A 14,464-nucleotide genomic window follows, 5' to 3' on the forward strand; every position below is an offset into this window, starting at 1 on the left:
GGTTAATTTCTTTTAAGTCTTCCGACGTTACATGTTTGTGAACATGCATGGTCATGTTTATTTTGCATGCAACTTAATATAAGATTCAGTTAAACGCAATCTGCTTTAATGAATAACTACAGCACATTTGCATGAGAAACTAAGTTTTTCCTCCTTCAGTGTAATTTGTAAAAAAAAAAATTAAATAGGAATAAATATTGTAAATATGTTATGTAAATATTATGTAATTGTATATAATATTTAACTGAAACCGTCAAACTTTTTTGACAGTCTTTCAGCAATATGCACACCACAAAAAAGAGGAAGTTTTTGCAGAAAGTCTGTTAACATATCTTCTAACAGAAGAAAAATAATGTGTTAAAGCACTAATACAGCTCATCGGTCAGCATGAAGGGAGTGCTTCCATCATTACCCAACCCAAATTAGTTGTAAATACAAAAGGGAAGGGCTTCTTAACAGTGTAATAATAAAAAAGGGTGTTGTCACCAAGCGACAAGATAATCCCAAGTCTTAAGAAAGAAATATGCAGGTTTATTGCATCAGTAGAATACTACAAAGGATACAGATCCTGACTTTGCATTAAAATTGTGCTCCAAAGGGCAGCTGTGGCTTTAATATAAATTACATAAATGACCAATAAGTCAAACACAAACACAAGGAGGTGTTATTGTTTGGTTATTCAGGCGGTTTCTTGACAACAATCTTTACACATTCATTACTTTCACCGTCATTGTACTGTATTCAGAGTATTTAATCAGTAGTCAAGACCCACCACATAATTCAATAGAGTCAAAACTGAATTTAAGGTTGTTTAGGTAAACTATATAATCTGTGAAAAATATGAACACTGTTTACAATTAAGGTCACTTAAATGCAAAAAATATAAGATTATAATCCATTTCGTGAAACAAGTCATCACTCTGATGAGAGAATATTCTGGTTCTGGGCTGATTGTCCGGAGTTTTTGGTCATGTAGAGAAACAAATGGGTTGGGGATGATGTCTGCATCAACGCATTGTGACAAACTCCTCGGACGAGGTGGGGTGGATGGCGACAGTGTTGTCAAAGTCTGCTTTGGTCGCACCCATTTTGATGGCAACAGCAAATCCCTGAAGCATTTCATCACAACCAAGGCCCTGCATATGCAGGCCCACCACCTGAAAGGTGAGATGGTTCAAGTTAAAACAATCAAACAAAAAAAACCAACAGAACTTTGTGCCTGAAAAGCAATAAAAAAAAAATGTGGTCACCAAAAACAGACATCTCGTACCTTCTCCTCCTTGCCCACACACACCAGTTTCATGATGCATGGGCTCCTCCTGCTCGTGATGGCGTGATACATCGGCGTGAAAGATGTCTTATAGATCTTTACATTCTCCTTTCCATGGGATTTAACAGCCTCCTCTGAGAGAAGAATATGAACAAGGACGCATTTGTCATGCTGGTTTGCTTAGTGAAGCTAGGAATGCTGGGATATTTACCAAAATATTAGATAATAGAGAATGCTGAAAGTGAAATCATTTAGGATACAGGAGTAGTCACCTTCTGTGGGGCCCACGGTACCAATGGGTGGGTGGCTGAACACGACCGTGGGGATGCTGGAGTAGTCCAACTTGGAGTCCTTCTTGCCCTCAAACAATCTATGGGCAAGCTTTCTGCCTGCAGCAATGGCAACTGCCCACAAGTAAAATAACAGTGAGCTTTAAATAACTTGGCTACGAAGCGACTTGTGTCATTTTTGTTGTCTCCTACCAGGTGTGAGAAGAGCTTTGCCACAAACATCCCCAACAGCATAGATTCCTGGCCGAGAGGTGTTCTGGAATTCATCCGCGATTATGTGGCCTCTTTCATCAGTGTCCAGGCCCTGGTAGACAAAAGGAAGAGGCAATCTTTAACAAAAAATTTTTAAATAAAAAAAGAATCATTTATGCTTTCTCTCCCCAAATTCTTTGGCCAACTGATCCAATTATTTGACCTGTTTTTTGTAGAAAACATGGCTATGAAAAGTGATGGAGAGACTGAGATAATGTGGGTCACTGGAACATAGCTAGACTTTGTACCTTTACAGAGCAGAAAATAAATGTATTTAGTGGAGTAAAAATCCCGCATGAAGAAATAATAGAAATAATTTCTAAGCAAACCACCAGTTGCAAAGGGATAGGCACCTCTACCAGTCCCTCTGTTAACTGTAGGATATTTTAATTTTAAGTTTACTTTTCTTAGCCGATTAGTTTCTAGGAACTTCTAATTATGTCACATAACCAAAAATCAACACTGAAATGATTAACAAGAAAAAAAAGGAGCACACATTTGTTTGATTTTTAAGACACATAGGGTAAGCTGAAGAGGAACCTTGATAGACTACACATAGGAGAATGGACAACAATCACTCTCTATGCACACTCCAAACTTCTGAAATGTTATAGGAGAGAAATAAGTGCTGTCCTATTGGTTAAATTAGATGGTACAAAGAATTAATGCAAGCAGCTCCAATGGTGGTGGTGAAAGCAATTTTGTTCAAAACAAAAGACAACAGGATTTTCAGCCTGCTCCACATTACTTTGACACACGTGGAAAGCAAAACAGCACTAACACTAAACTACATGACTACAGACAGGAAGTGTTGACAGTGCAACATCAGAAATCACCACAAGGAGTTATGTTGAGCCCTTTACTGTTCACACTGCTGACACACCAATGCTACGTCAGCTTTAGAAGTAACCTTGTGATTAAGTTTGTTGATGATACCACTGTTGTCAGGCTCAATTCAATCAACGATGAGGCAGCTTATAGAAAAGGGACATCAACTCACAGCCTGGTGCCTTATGCACAATCCAACCTTCAACACCAGAACACCACCAGTCTCACTGACACTGCCCTCAATTGGTCAAAATCTAAATCTCACTTACAGAACAGACCATGTTTCTATTGGCAATACAAAGTCAAACTCACAGTGGGGTTCCACAGGGGTCATTTCTTGGACCCACTCTTTTTACTTTGGCCATGTCATCCTCCAATAAGGAATTTCATTTCAATGCTATGTAGATAACACACATGTAAAAACTATAACAGATGCTAAACTTTCATCATCCATTGCATCAGCACTCATCATCTGTATGGATAGGACAACTTGGACCTCCTACACAGAATTCTCTCTCATCATTATTCTCCAAATTTGAGATAGGTTTGATCCTTATCTCACTTTTGAAGACCATATCAAACACTGTTGTAAGATTCACTTTCCCTATTCACAAGAATGGCTGAGATTTGTCCCATGCTAAAGAGAAGAGATGCCTCAGTGCCTTATCAGAGCACTGACTAAAAACCAGAAGGTATTTAAATAAAATTACACACCATTGTCATGGTTTGCTTACTTTCATTTTTGCCATTTGGTATAAAATACCAAACCTTAAGATCAAGGAATGAATGGTTATTAAGCTGTTTTTCCCCTACAATCAAACTTCTGGATCAAAGCATGTGGAATGAACATTTAGTATTGATTTATCATTTTTAAGCCCAGTTTCAACTTACCAATGCACACTTTTCACTGATTGTTTCTGTTCTTATTAAACCAAATACTAAGAGGAAGATATGTGTGTCAAAAAGAAGATATGTGAAATATCTTCTTCTTAGTATTCTTATGAAACATCGCTGTTTTATAAGAACTTTGTAATAACCAGGGATGACAAAGTTAATTCATTAATCTATCAACTCTCTATATATTAACATGATATTTTCCCCCAATAACTAAATACACTTTCAGTAAAATGTGTACTTTTCCAAATAAAAAAAAGTAAGGCCTTCTTGAAATCTTTACCAGAACTGCCTATAAATGTGGCCAGCACTGCATGTGTAAATTGTTACCATGCTGCCGATGTTCAGCCCAGATGTGTTGGGCTGCCTTCCTATGGCCCACAAAAGGCACTCCACTTCCTCAATGGTGCTGATCTTCTCATCGTTCTTCTCTGGGTCTTTGGTAACAATCGTCACCTCAAGACCCTTGTCGGTCTTACTCACAGATTTCACCTGAGAGTTCTTCCACAGGTCGATGCCGTTGTTTTGGAGTTCTTTGGTGCAATTTGCGCTTATGAATGCATCAAAGTTTCTCAAAACCTACAGAGAGAGCATTCACAACTTGTAGCACGGTCATAGATTGTAGAAACATTACTGTTTCTGTTTCATAAGTTTGGTCTGTTTCTTACCCCTGTTTGTCGAATAACAAGGGATGTTTTGGACCCCAGGGTGGCTAGGATGCCAGCCATTTCTACAGCAATATAGCCAGCGCCTACAATCACACTGCGCCTAATGAGGAAAAAGATTTTTATTTACAGATAACTACTGAGGCCTAAAATCTTTTTTAAAACATATAAAACCTTACTTTGGAAGGGTTTCAAGTTCAAAAAAGCCATCACTAGTAATGCCAAGACTTGCACCTAAAATTGGAACACAAAAATGTTTAAATGTGAAATTCCACATCTTCAAAACAAGTTCTCATCACCACTCCAACCTGGAACTTCTTCATCACTCAGAACAGAAGGCTGCCCCCCGGTGGCTATGAGGATATGAGGCGCCGTCAGTTTTCTACCATTGACCTCCACGGTGGGCTCAGGGTCATCTGTAAACCTGGCGAAGCCTTGAATAGTTTCAATTTTAGCCTGGAAAACATCAGACAGAACTACAACATGAGGCCATGTTACATTTATTCATGTTTTTATTATGGGGGAAAATTTTAAAAAACAAAACAAAAGAAAATAAACAACAGATGAAATAATTCTAACTTGCCACAAGACTGCAGCCTAAACATTGACAGAAGTTAAACTCACTTTGTCCAGGTTGTTGCGATAAATGTGGTTCAAGCGAGAAACGTAAGCGTCCCTTTTGGCCTTAAGAGTCCTGCAAACACAAATAAATAAGTTAGTTGTATAAGATACAAAACACTTTGTCCTGAGAAGTTTATATAACAAATCAACCTTTGAAAGAAAACTGAATTTAGAACACTTAAAGTTTAATCAATCATTAACATTTTTACATAAAAAAAGTTTAATTAACCCTTTTTTCTGTGAAGTCAAACAGTTCTGAATCAAAGGCTTTTAGAAGCTCTAAGAAAACTGTTATGTTTTCTGGCATATATATATATATATATATATATATATATATATATATATATATATATATATATATATATGTAAGAGCTTTTCACTTTGACCCGATCAAGAGTGTCTGCTTTTGAAATCTGATATCATTATTAATAAACCTGACAGAGTGATTTTTATCTAAGCAGTCCTTTGCACTTTTTAAAATTTTTTTACAACAAAAAGCTAATTGTGCAAATCACCAGAAACCACTGATTAACCTTTTTTTTTTTAAATAAATGGGTGTGAAATGGTTTGATTACGGCGATAAAATGGAAAAAGAAAAAATATGGTTTCAAGTGACCTGGAACCTGTCAGATATTAAGTTAGAAATGAAGGGTGTGTATTATTCTCTCTGAACACGTCTGGTTTAATTTATTAAACCTCTGTTAGTGTCGCATGTTTCCTTAGAGCTTGGAAGGATTTTTATTGTAAGGCAGTAGAACAGTAGCTTATAATCCAAATGGAACGCCTGTTCATCTCTCAGACATGAATGTGAATAAAGGTGGAGGTTTGTGTTCATGAAATTCTTTTAAAACCTGTTGCAACTACATATTTGCACAAACATTGACTTTTCCTTTCCTTATGTTGCAGAGTAAAGAATCAATGATAGATTTCTGATTTATATTTCTCATGCCATCTTTCTTTTTTTTAAGAAAACCTTCAATTTCTTTTACTTTTCTCCACCCTACAATGTAATTTACATAAACAGCAGTGGAGTTGAAATGGAAGCATATAGACACACCTTAAGTTTGCTCATGTCGGATAATAACACTCCTTACATAGACCTGTCTTTAACAGTCATGATGACTCAACTAAGCTCTGCTCAAACAGAGAAGTGGGCAAAAAAGACAAAAAACAAAAGAGCATTCGAGGGAGGAATTGTGCCTGTGAAAGAACACTGATTTCTTTCAAGAACTTCCCTCCAAGCTTTCAAAAGAGTTCATTGCAACTGACCACAAAAATTGATCCACAGACAGAACAGACAGTCAAACTTACTCCCAACTGAAATTAACTTTTTCAGTTGCAAAGCCATAATCGCTGTGATCGTGCAGATACTCAGCATGAACTGCTGCATTCCACATAACCTGTGAAAACACAGAAAAATGGTCTGATTTAAAATTCTTCCGACTATTAGTCCAAACATGACCAATCACATGAGTAAGGGAAAGTAACTACCTTTTTAGGAACACATCCAACGTTGACCTGGGAAAACATTAAAACACAGCATATAAATGTAGTGCAATCTGAGTAGACATTTCTAAATGCATGTGAAATGTAAAAGACAATATCTTTAAGCAATGTAAATTTATTTACACTATAATGTACTTTAGAGTTTAAAGAACAAGGATTCAGTGTCAGCTTAAAGCAAAACTGGACAGAAAAAAGGGAATTATATCATGCTATAAATCCAAACCCACAAACATAGGAATTTATCAACTATGTTGAAATCAGATTAAAACGTATAGCAAAAACTATGTAACATCCATTAATTATACAAAACAAACAAACAAACAAAAAAGGAAGTGAATACAACCTGTCTTAGTTACAGAATTAGCACATTGTTTAAGAGCTTTTAAATAAATTAGCAGAGGCATTCTAAACCTAAAAGCAAAGCAAACAAATAATCTAGAGCAGGAGTCTGGACTTTTTGACTTTTTCAATTTTAAATAAATGTACATATAGCTGAATAACTGGCATCCCTTATGAAATATTAAAGTTAATAAATTGATACGCTATTTACTTATGGTGACTAACCTACAACCTTCACATTGTAGGACAAAAAGGACTACTCTACCCACTGCCACAGTCGAGCCTTAATGTTAATTAATTAAACTTAATGCTTTTTGGGCAGTTGGATTGGGGTGATGAAATAAAATAAACTGAAGAAGAACAGGGAGGAAAAAAGTCTATTTCAGTAATTACTATATTAAAATAATGAGCAAAAGAAACAAGCAGCAAAGTAAAAGTTAAACTTCTTTACTTAGAAACAGAAACAACTTCCACACTATCATTTCCAGTTCTCACAGTTGACTTGTTATAGTAATTTATTTAATGGCAGAAAATATAAGCAAATTCCTTCAGGTTAATTAAGATACCATGTTTTATGATGGGTTAGTGCTTCTCAATTCCAGTCCTCAGGCCCCCCTGCTCTGCATGTTTTAGATGTGCCTCTATTCCAGAACAGCTGATTCAAATGATTGCATGACCATCAAGTGCTGCAAAAGCCTGTTAATCACCCATAGATTCAATCCAGGTGTGTAACAGAAGGGAAACACCTAAAACATGCAGGGCAGGGGGGCCTGAGGACTGGAATTGAGAAACGCGCGGCATGCTAGATAAAAAAAAGAGAGAAAGCAGAATAACTTCTTATTACTACTAACATTCTTAATCACTGTGTTTGGATTGTCAGCAGTCAACAAAAATGAGTCCGGAGAGTTCACATTTACCCTGGTGTATGTGTGTTTGTTTGGTTTTCATTTTTACTCACGCAGGTACCTCCGAGTTTGTGGCTCTCGATCACGGCGGTGTTCGCTCCGAGTTCCGCCGCTCTCCGAGCCCCGGCCAGACCTCCAGACCCGCCGCCGATCACCAGGAAGTCGAAGCGGGTCGTCTCCGCTGCCGATGCCCGGTTCGATGCCATGCTGCGGCGGACAAGTTCGTGTCTGCGAGGAGTGGAGAGGATTAGCTTTCGGGCTGTGAACCAAGTCGAAGCTTTTATAACTGCTATCTGGCTCAAGAATATTGCCATAACCAGGAAGCTGTTTCAGGGGAACGAGGTAGGGACAGAATGGGAGGGTCAAGTGAAAGCCTCTGCTGTGTCATTGTGACTTGCAACAATGATGTGCAAATCCCAGAAACAGTTTCCACAATACACATGGTGAGCCTCACATGGGCAACTGTACGGGGGCTATTATAACAAAGCAGGCATTATCTGCTGCAACTGTTCGATTAAATTTACAGCTGCGGTGGAAATATGCTAAAACCATTGGATATTCATTAACCAGACCTATAAACTATCAGAAACATAGAGCTAAACTCACCTCCGTAAAGACACACACAGTAACCTGCGGATTTTTAAAAGCTGCATGCTCCAATATGTTTACAAGGCATTTTGATCCATGTCAGCGAAGGTCACAATGGGAACGTGGGAAGTCTAAAACCGCACACAGTAGGGTAACTGTTTGCTCCATAAATCTTTACAACCTCCAGATAGATAACGGTCTATTCGAGTTAATTTCGGTGGAAGCTGCCGACAGTACAGCATTCCTCCTTAACAGCACGTTGTTTTGTCGTATATTTAGGTCCTTACGTAAATTCTACGCTGATTTGTGAATTGCCCATCTTTAGGAATCGCACTAGCGCAAGTCAGCCTGTTGTCAAGGTGACACAATTCAGACAAAAGAGAACCGTCAAAGTAAAAGACACTTCCTGCAAATACATTAAAGCGTTTGTCACTAAACTCGCAATAAATATGATTTCTGTCAACTTTATAAACATTTATGATCTCAACCATAAATATTCAGCTTTCTCAGTTATACATTTTAGATCACGATGCAATTGAAAAACATGTTATTCAAAAATCCCCAAAGGAGATTAAATGTCAAAATTTTATTTTATTTTTTAAAATACCAGAACTTGCACGTCTTTAGACTTTTTTTTTAATCTGTCTGACTACCTCAGTTCTAAATATCAAATCAGATATAGTAATGATCAGTTACTTAGTTATTAAATCTCGTAAAATAAAATATTGTTTTACTTTTATTTACTTACTTTGTCCATTTACTTGATTGAAAATGTAGCACTACCTGAGTACAATAATAATAATAAAAAAAACGCTTCCCACTTCTGAGACAAAAACTTCAAATATAAAGTTAACGTTCCATGCTCTTAATTTGAAAAGAAGACAAAATTATTTCCGGAATTGTATCCAATTGCTAGCTTTAGACAGCTAATGACAAGCTAACTTCGGGGGGGGATCCATTTGCTGATGCGTTAAAATCACCCCGATCGAAGGTATTTTCACTGCTTTTACGATCTCTAAAACTATGTGACAGACCATAAACTGTTTCACTACAGTCAAATTAGATGCATGCTAGAGACCTGACTCATTTGAAAACGTAAACATTGGGAAATCGGAGCGTCGTCCGGGAGAAGCTCCTGTTTGACAGGGAGGGCCTTTTCCTTACGTTCAAAGCAGGCTAGCTCCTGGCTGCAGATAGAGAATGCTAATAGGAATACATGCTTTCAGTCTGATTAACTTCCCGATTACTGTAAGGATGTAATGATTTATAATTTTGTGGATAAATAGCTGCAGAAAATGCTGCAATAGCTGTATGTGAGGGGGAGGGGCTTCATGGGCCTCCTCTTCAAAGAGGCTGTCGTGTCTATTAGGTTCACTGAGTGCTGGAGGTGTTCAAGCTCTCTCTTTTCATCTGCTCCATACAGGCAGGGACTCCTCATTCATTTCTACATGACTGCAGCAGTGTGAACCTTCCTGTGGACCAAACCCTGGATGTCAGGTTAACATCAATCAACTTTATGGAGTGAAGAACTTCAGTTGTTATCGGCGAGACCAAATGACCAGTGGAGTCCACCATGAAACCTGTGACCTATCAAAGCATACCGTCATCTGTGAATGGTGTCCATCCAAACATGGCGCTAGAGCGTCTTTTGGGCACCTCAAAGGTGATGTACTGTGAGAAATGTGGATTTACAGCCACAGATCCTGTGGTGTTCAAGACGCACATGATTGAGCACGGGACAAGGTTTTACTGTTTTTATTGCAACGCCATGTCCTTCAGTGAGGCGGAGCTGAACGAGCACTTGAAGCAGCACACGTCAAAGTATCCATTCAAATGTCTCCACTGTGGACAGGGCTACATGAGGAAGAGGTGTATGATGAAGCACATTGACCGTTTGCATAGTAACAACATAAATCAAGGACCTGCTAAGTCTGGCATGACAAAAGCTCCGCCCGTTGCTGTCTCCAGTGCCTTAAGAAGTGCGCCCACTGCTGATTCACTGCTGCCGCTTCCTCCTCGACCTGTCATCCGGGTGGCTGTGCCGACCCCAACTGCACCTGCTGTCAAATTGGGGAAAACACTGGACACAAACTTAACCAACACCACTAATAACAACACAGAACGCTTGCCTCATTTAAATGGACTCATTCAGCCCAACAGGGCCCTTACAGTGTCTCTACCAGAGGAGGTGAACATTCCCGCTGGCTGCTTGGTGGAACTTGTTGAGGTGAAAACTGTTAATGGGACTAAGGAACTGAAACTGCGGCTCATCTCACAACAAGAAAATGAGTCTGTGATAAAGAACACAAAACCCGCAACTCTCCAAGAACCTGGTCCGGAGAAGCAGTTGTCGTCCACACTACTTCACCCAAACACAATGAGGTCAGTAAGCACTAGCATGTGCACAGGCAGCAGGAAGCAAAGCGAAACAAAAACAATGGCAAACGTCGGCGTGAACCCTCCGAACAATCCAACGAATGTGGTAACTAAAGAGAAGGTTGTGCTGAAGAGGCCTTCGACGGAAATTATCAACCTGGAGTGTGACGCGGTCATCCCAAACAAAGTTTCCAAAACCATTCTCACTCCGGTGCGGGAAGTAAATACTGGGATTAGAGTTACGCAGGCTTCACCTGTAAACCACGTCTCCTCGTCTTCAGGCGTCATGTCTGGTAGAGGTCCTATCAGGTTGAATGCTGGCCTGCATCCTGTCACTGTGGCAGCTAAAGTTTCGCAGAGGATTGTGGATGAGAGGAATAATGCAACTGTGGATCTCTCTAAGAGCATTCCACCCAGGAGGTTGTCCGACACAAATAATGTTCAAGAAGTGTCAGCACCTGTGAAGCTGGGAGCTAGGGAAGTCCGCCTCAAGAGCAACTCTGCTTCTAAAGAAGACATAGATGTTGTGTGCTTGGATCAGCAAAGCACACCAGCTTCAAAGTCTTTAAGATCTCATGTTCCTCAAGCCATCAAAGTGAGATCTCCTGCTGTTCTAGTCAATAAAGACAATCTTGCAAATCAAACTTTTCCAATAAAAAGCAGTCTGATGAAAAATTTATCAATAAACATCCCCGTCCTATCTAATCACACAACCCCTACAATATCGACCTGTATCCAGGACGTTGGATCTAAAAACATAGCAAAAGATGCAGATGTCTTAGAGCCTCAGAGGTTTCCAGTCATCTCCTCTGTGTTTTCGTTAAGCGAGCAGCCAGAGGAAAGCCAAGGTCCAATTGAACCTCTGGTAATGGCTCTGAGAGGAATAGTGATGCATAAAAAACAGAGCACAAGTCAAGATCAGATCAGAAACGGCACAGATGAAAAGCTTAAGGCGCCAGCGTCAGGCCGGTGCGTCCAGCAGGCTGAAAGAAACAAGGTCTTCACCTGTGATGTGTTACTCACAGAGAAGTCAACTGAGTGTGTGAAAGTAAAAAAGGAGGTTAACCTGCAGCCACCAGCACTGACACAAAGCAACATTCACATCAAGAAGGAAGAAAATGGAGCAAAGATAGGAGACACTAACAAAAGCAGCCACAGTCCTGATTTAACGCCTTCCATATGTGAAGATCCAAAGCCTGCTTCACCTGTGGAGAAAGCAAACTCTGTGGATATAGTACAGCAAGCAAGGAAAGGCAAGGAGGCTGAATCCTCCAGGTTCTTGACCATCTCTCTTAAACGGGTTCAGGTTGGCATCTGGAAAAAAAGCAAGAAAGGACTTAAGGTTCGAATATCCAGAGACAAGCCTCAGCTACCAGCAGGCAGCCTCGATGACTGTACAGTTATCTACCCCATGCCGCTGAAGGAGGACCAGCTGGTCAAGCGGCCAGGTCCGAACCAGCCGGTGGTGGTGCTTAATCATCCGAAGCCCCGGGCTTGTGTGCAGAGAACAAGGACTGACTCTTTTTCAGACATGGGAGCCTCTGATACGACTCCAAAGTGCCAAATTTTAAAAATGAGGCTAAGCAAAGGGATCGGACACAGCTATGAAGTGATGGGATGTACAGTTAGAGACTTTCCCTGAATGTAGTGTTCCATCTGTGGACAGGAGTGTACATTTATTATAAAAGTAGTGTTATCTTTGAAGTCTCACAAAATATTAAGGCGGTTATTTTCTTAACGCAAAAAATATGGACATCAATGTTGTAAATTGTGTTATTCTGAATATTCAAGTGCAATGCAAGTTGATGCTTTTATGCCCAGGAATTGGACTGTGTGCCACTGTAGATTCCGTCAATTAATACAGAGTTCTAAATACTGTTCAAGAAACTCGAAAATCCGTTTGAAGTGTTATTAAATGTATTTTATTTAAAACCAGTTTTTATCAGTGACGTTCATCTGACGCAGACATGCAGCAACATGAAAATGGTTGAATTAGAGGAGTTCATGTTACCTTTCACACAGAATATTGTGGAATATTCACATGTTTGTTATTCAGCATTGGTAAAATACAAAACAACCTGAATCCAAATATTCAAATCAACAGAGAAGTTATAAATATATCTGAACAACGTTTTTTTTCATTGATGATGTTTGAAATTGCTACCATTAGAGTCTGTGAATTTTGTCCAAAAAGTTAACATTTTAACATGCCAAAGGTGACATGTTTTCACAGTTAAGGCACTCCATGATAATTTGTGTGTTTGGGAAATATTCTGTGCTTTTCAAAAGGTCATAGGTCACTGGCGAGTTCATCAAATGAAAAGCCTAAATGAGAGCACTGCTGTAAGGTGTGAAAAGTAAAATTTAGACATAGACTCCTTTGTATGTTTGTTTTGATGCTTGTTTGGTTAAGTTAATCATCACTGGGTGTTACAGGTGGAAGCGTTTAAGAAGTACTCTTAAACGTACGAGAAGTGTGACAAGAAGTGTAATAGTTGTGTTTTATAACTTAAGTGTTTACTACTCTGTCATCCATTCATTGATGGTAGCATTTTGGGCGTCGCCAGATGACATGAGGTGATTGAAGGCCTTCGTGACTTTAGGGGAAAGTAATAATTTAGACTTAACACTAGTTAAGATGGAGGTAGATGTGGTAGAAAAGGAAATGAATGGCTGGCTTTTTTCCTCTAAACTACCAGGTTAAAAGTCTCGATCATAGTGCATTACTTTATCTTACCATGTGTGAATTACCATAAAGGCTCTTGATTTTTGTGGACACGAACTAAACAAATCCCTTACTGTTTTAAGTTTCCCATCTTATCTCAAGCAAAAGATGTAAAGTATGACAGAGAAACTGTATGAGGAATAAATAGACCCACATGTTTATTTTTTAAAAAGCTTTTTCTGTCTTGATGATGATAAATGTAATTATTCTTGAGTATTCCAAACCTGTTGTATATATTTTCTCAACATTTTAACTTGCATAATCTTTTGACCAGATCATTTTCAGACTGTATTGCTTCTTATGGCAGCACTATGACACCTGTTTGTTATATAATCCTGTCCTACAAGGTGCTAGACCAATGATTACATTCATAGTTTTTGGTTGCCCACGGACGATATTTATGGATGTTTTCTATTTCTTTTTTTTGTTTTTATTTTTTGGTTATGTTGGTCATGTTTGTGTAAATAGACTTGAATATATAGACCCTATATGTATGTAAAATCAAATAATGGTGTTCATACTAAATAGAGAATGGCCACCACCTCATATCCCTCCTTACGCTGCAGTATCTGAAGCTGCTGTGCAGTCACTGTTATAAATTATTTCAGAGTCAGAAACATTTGACCTTGCCTTTACATTACTTCTCATTTGTGCTAGAGTTAGTCATCATGTAGTCCAAATGTGTTTTTGGTTTTCATACATGCTCAGTGTTCATTATTATTGTGTTTCATCCTTTTATAACAGTTGTGTAACTCCATCTTTTCTAATAAAAACATGAGAAATATATTAATAACTGAGATGTTCTGTTTTCCTGTGCAAAAATGTGTTGCATCAGCTTTTAATTCACACTGTTTGCCCCCTCTAACACACTACTCTGTTTGCAAACACCAGGCATGAGCTCTAGAAATATCACAGTTAATGATGTACAGAAAGCTTGCATAGACTGGTGAATCAGTGTTCATTGATGCACTTAATGGCTTTTACTTACTCTAGGAAAATAATATAACTTTAAAATATAAATTTAATCCCTTTAAATTTACATGGGTGTGGTGATAAGTGCAGATGATGTCAAAATATGGTTGTGAAAATGTAAATCTAGAAAGATTCCAGCTTCTCAAAAATCTTTGAAGACATTCATAGGTCAACTCTCTGAATTTTTTCTGACATCTTGTGCAAGGTCCCTCAACTGTTGGAGGTCTTGATTT

The 14,464-nt window shown here is 38.7% G+C and overlaps 2 protein-coding genes across 4 annotated transcripts; one reads left to right on the forward strand and one right to left on the reverse strand.

Moving 5' to 3' along the window:
- Positions 1-510: 510 nt before the first annotated feature.
- On the reverse strand, positions 511-8,447 carry gsr (glutathione reductase). 3 transcript variants are annotated; one of them, XM_032554951.1, is made up of 13 exons: positions 8,177-8,447; positions 7,624-7,798; positions 6,312-6,338; positions 6,132-6,220; positions 4,824-4,893; positions 4,508-4,655; positions 4,379-4,433; positions 4,203-4,302; positions 3,865-4,113; positions 1,753-1,864; positions 1,543-1,674; positions 1,271-1,404; positions 511-1,157 (listed from the first exon to the last, which is right to left on the reverse strand). In XM_032554951.1, the coding sequence occupies exons 1-13, from the start codon at positions 8,221-8,223 to the stop codon at positions 1,008-1,010; spliced, it is 1,488 nt and encodes a 495-aa protein (XP_032410842.1). In that variant the 5' UTR covers positions 8,224-8,447; the 3' UTR covers positions 511-1,007. The 3 variants fall into 3 exon arrangements, with proteins under 3 accessions (XP_032410842.1, XP_032410840.1, XP_032410843.1); XM_032554949.1 differs by lacking the exon at positions 8,177-8,447 and having other exon boundaries at positions 7,624-7,933; XM_032554952.1 differs by lacking the exon at positions 8,177-8,447 and having other exon boundaries at positions 7,632-7,742.
- Positions 8,448-9,062: 615 nt separating this feature from the next.
- znf518b (zinc finger protein 518B) lies at positions 9,063-14,052 on the forward strand. Its single transcript, XM_032555007.1, has 2 exons — positions 9,063-9,149; positions 9,582-14,052. The coding sequence occupies exon 2, from the start codon at positions 9,732-9,734 to the stop codon at positions 12,174-12,176; it is 2,445 nt and encodes an 814-aa protein (XP_032410898.1). The 5' UTR covers positions 9,063-9,149; positions 9,582-9,731; the 3' UTR covers positions 12,177-14,052.
- The last annotated feature ends 412 nt before the right edge of the window (positions 14,053-14,464 follow it).

Source organism: Xiphophorus hellerii, chromosome 23 (assembly GCF_003331165.1).
Source record: "Xiphophorus hellerii strain 12219 chromosome 23, Xiphophorus_hellerii-4.1, whole genome shotgun sequence".
Classification (NCBI taxonomy): domain Eukaryota; kingdom Metazoa; phylum Chordata; class Actinopteri; order Cyprinodontiformes; family Poeciliidae; genus Xiphophorus; species Xiphophorus hellerii.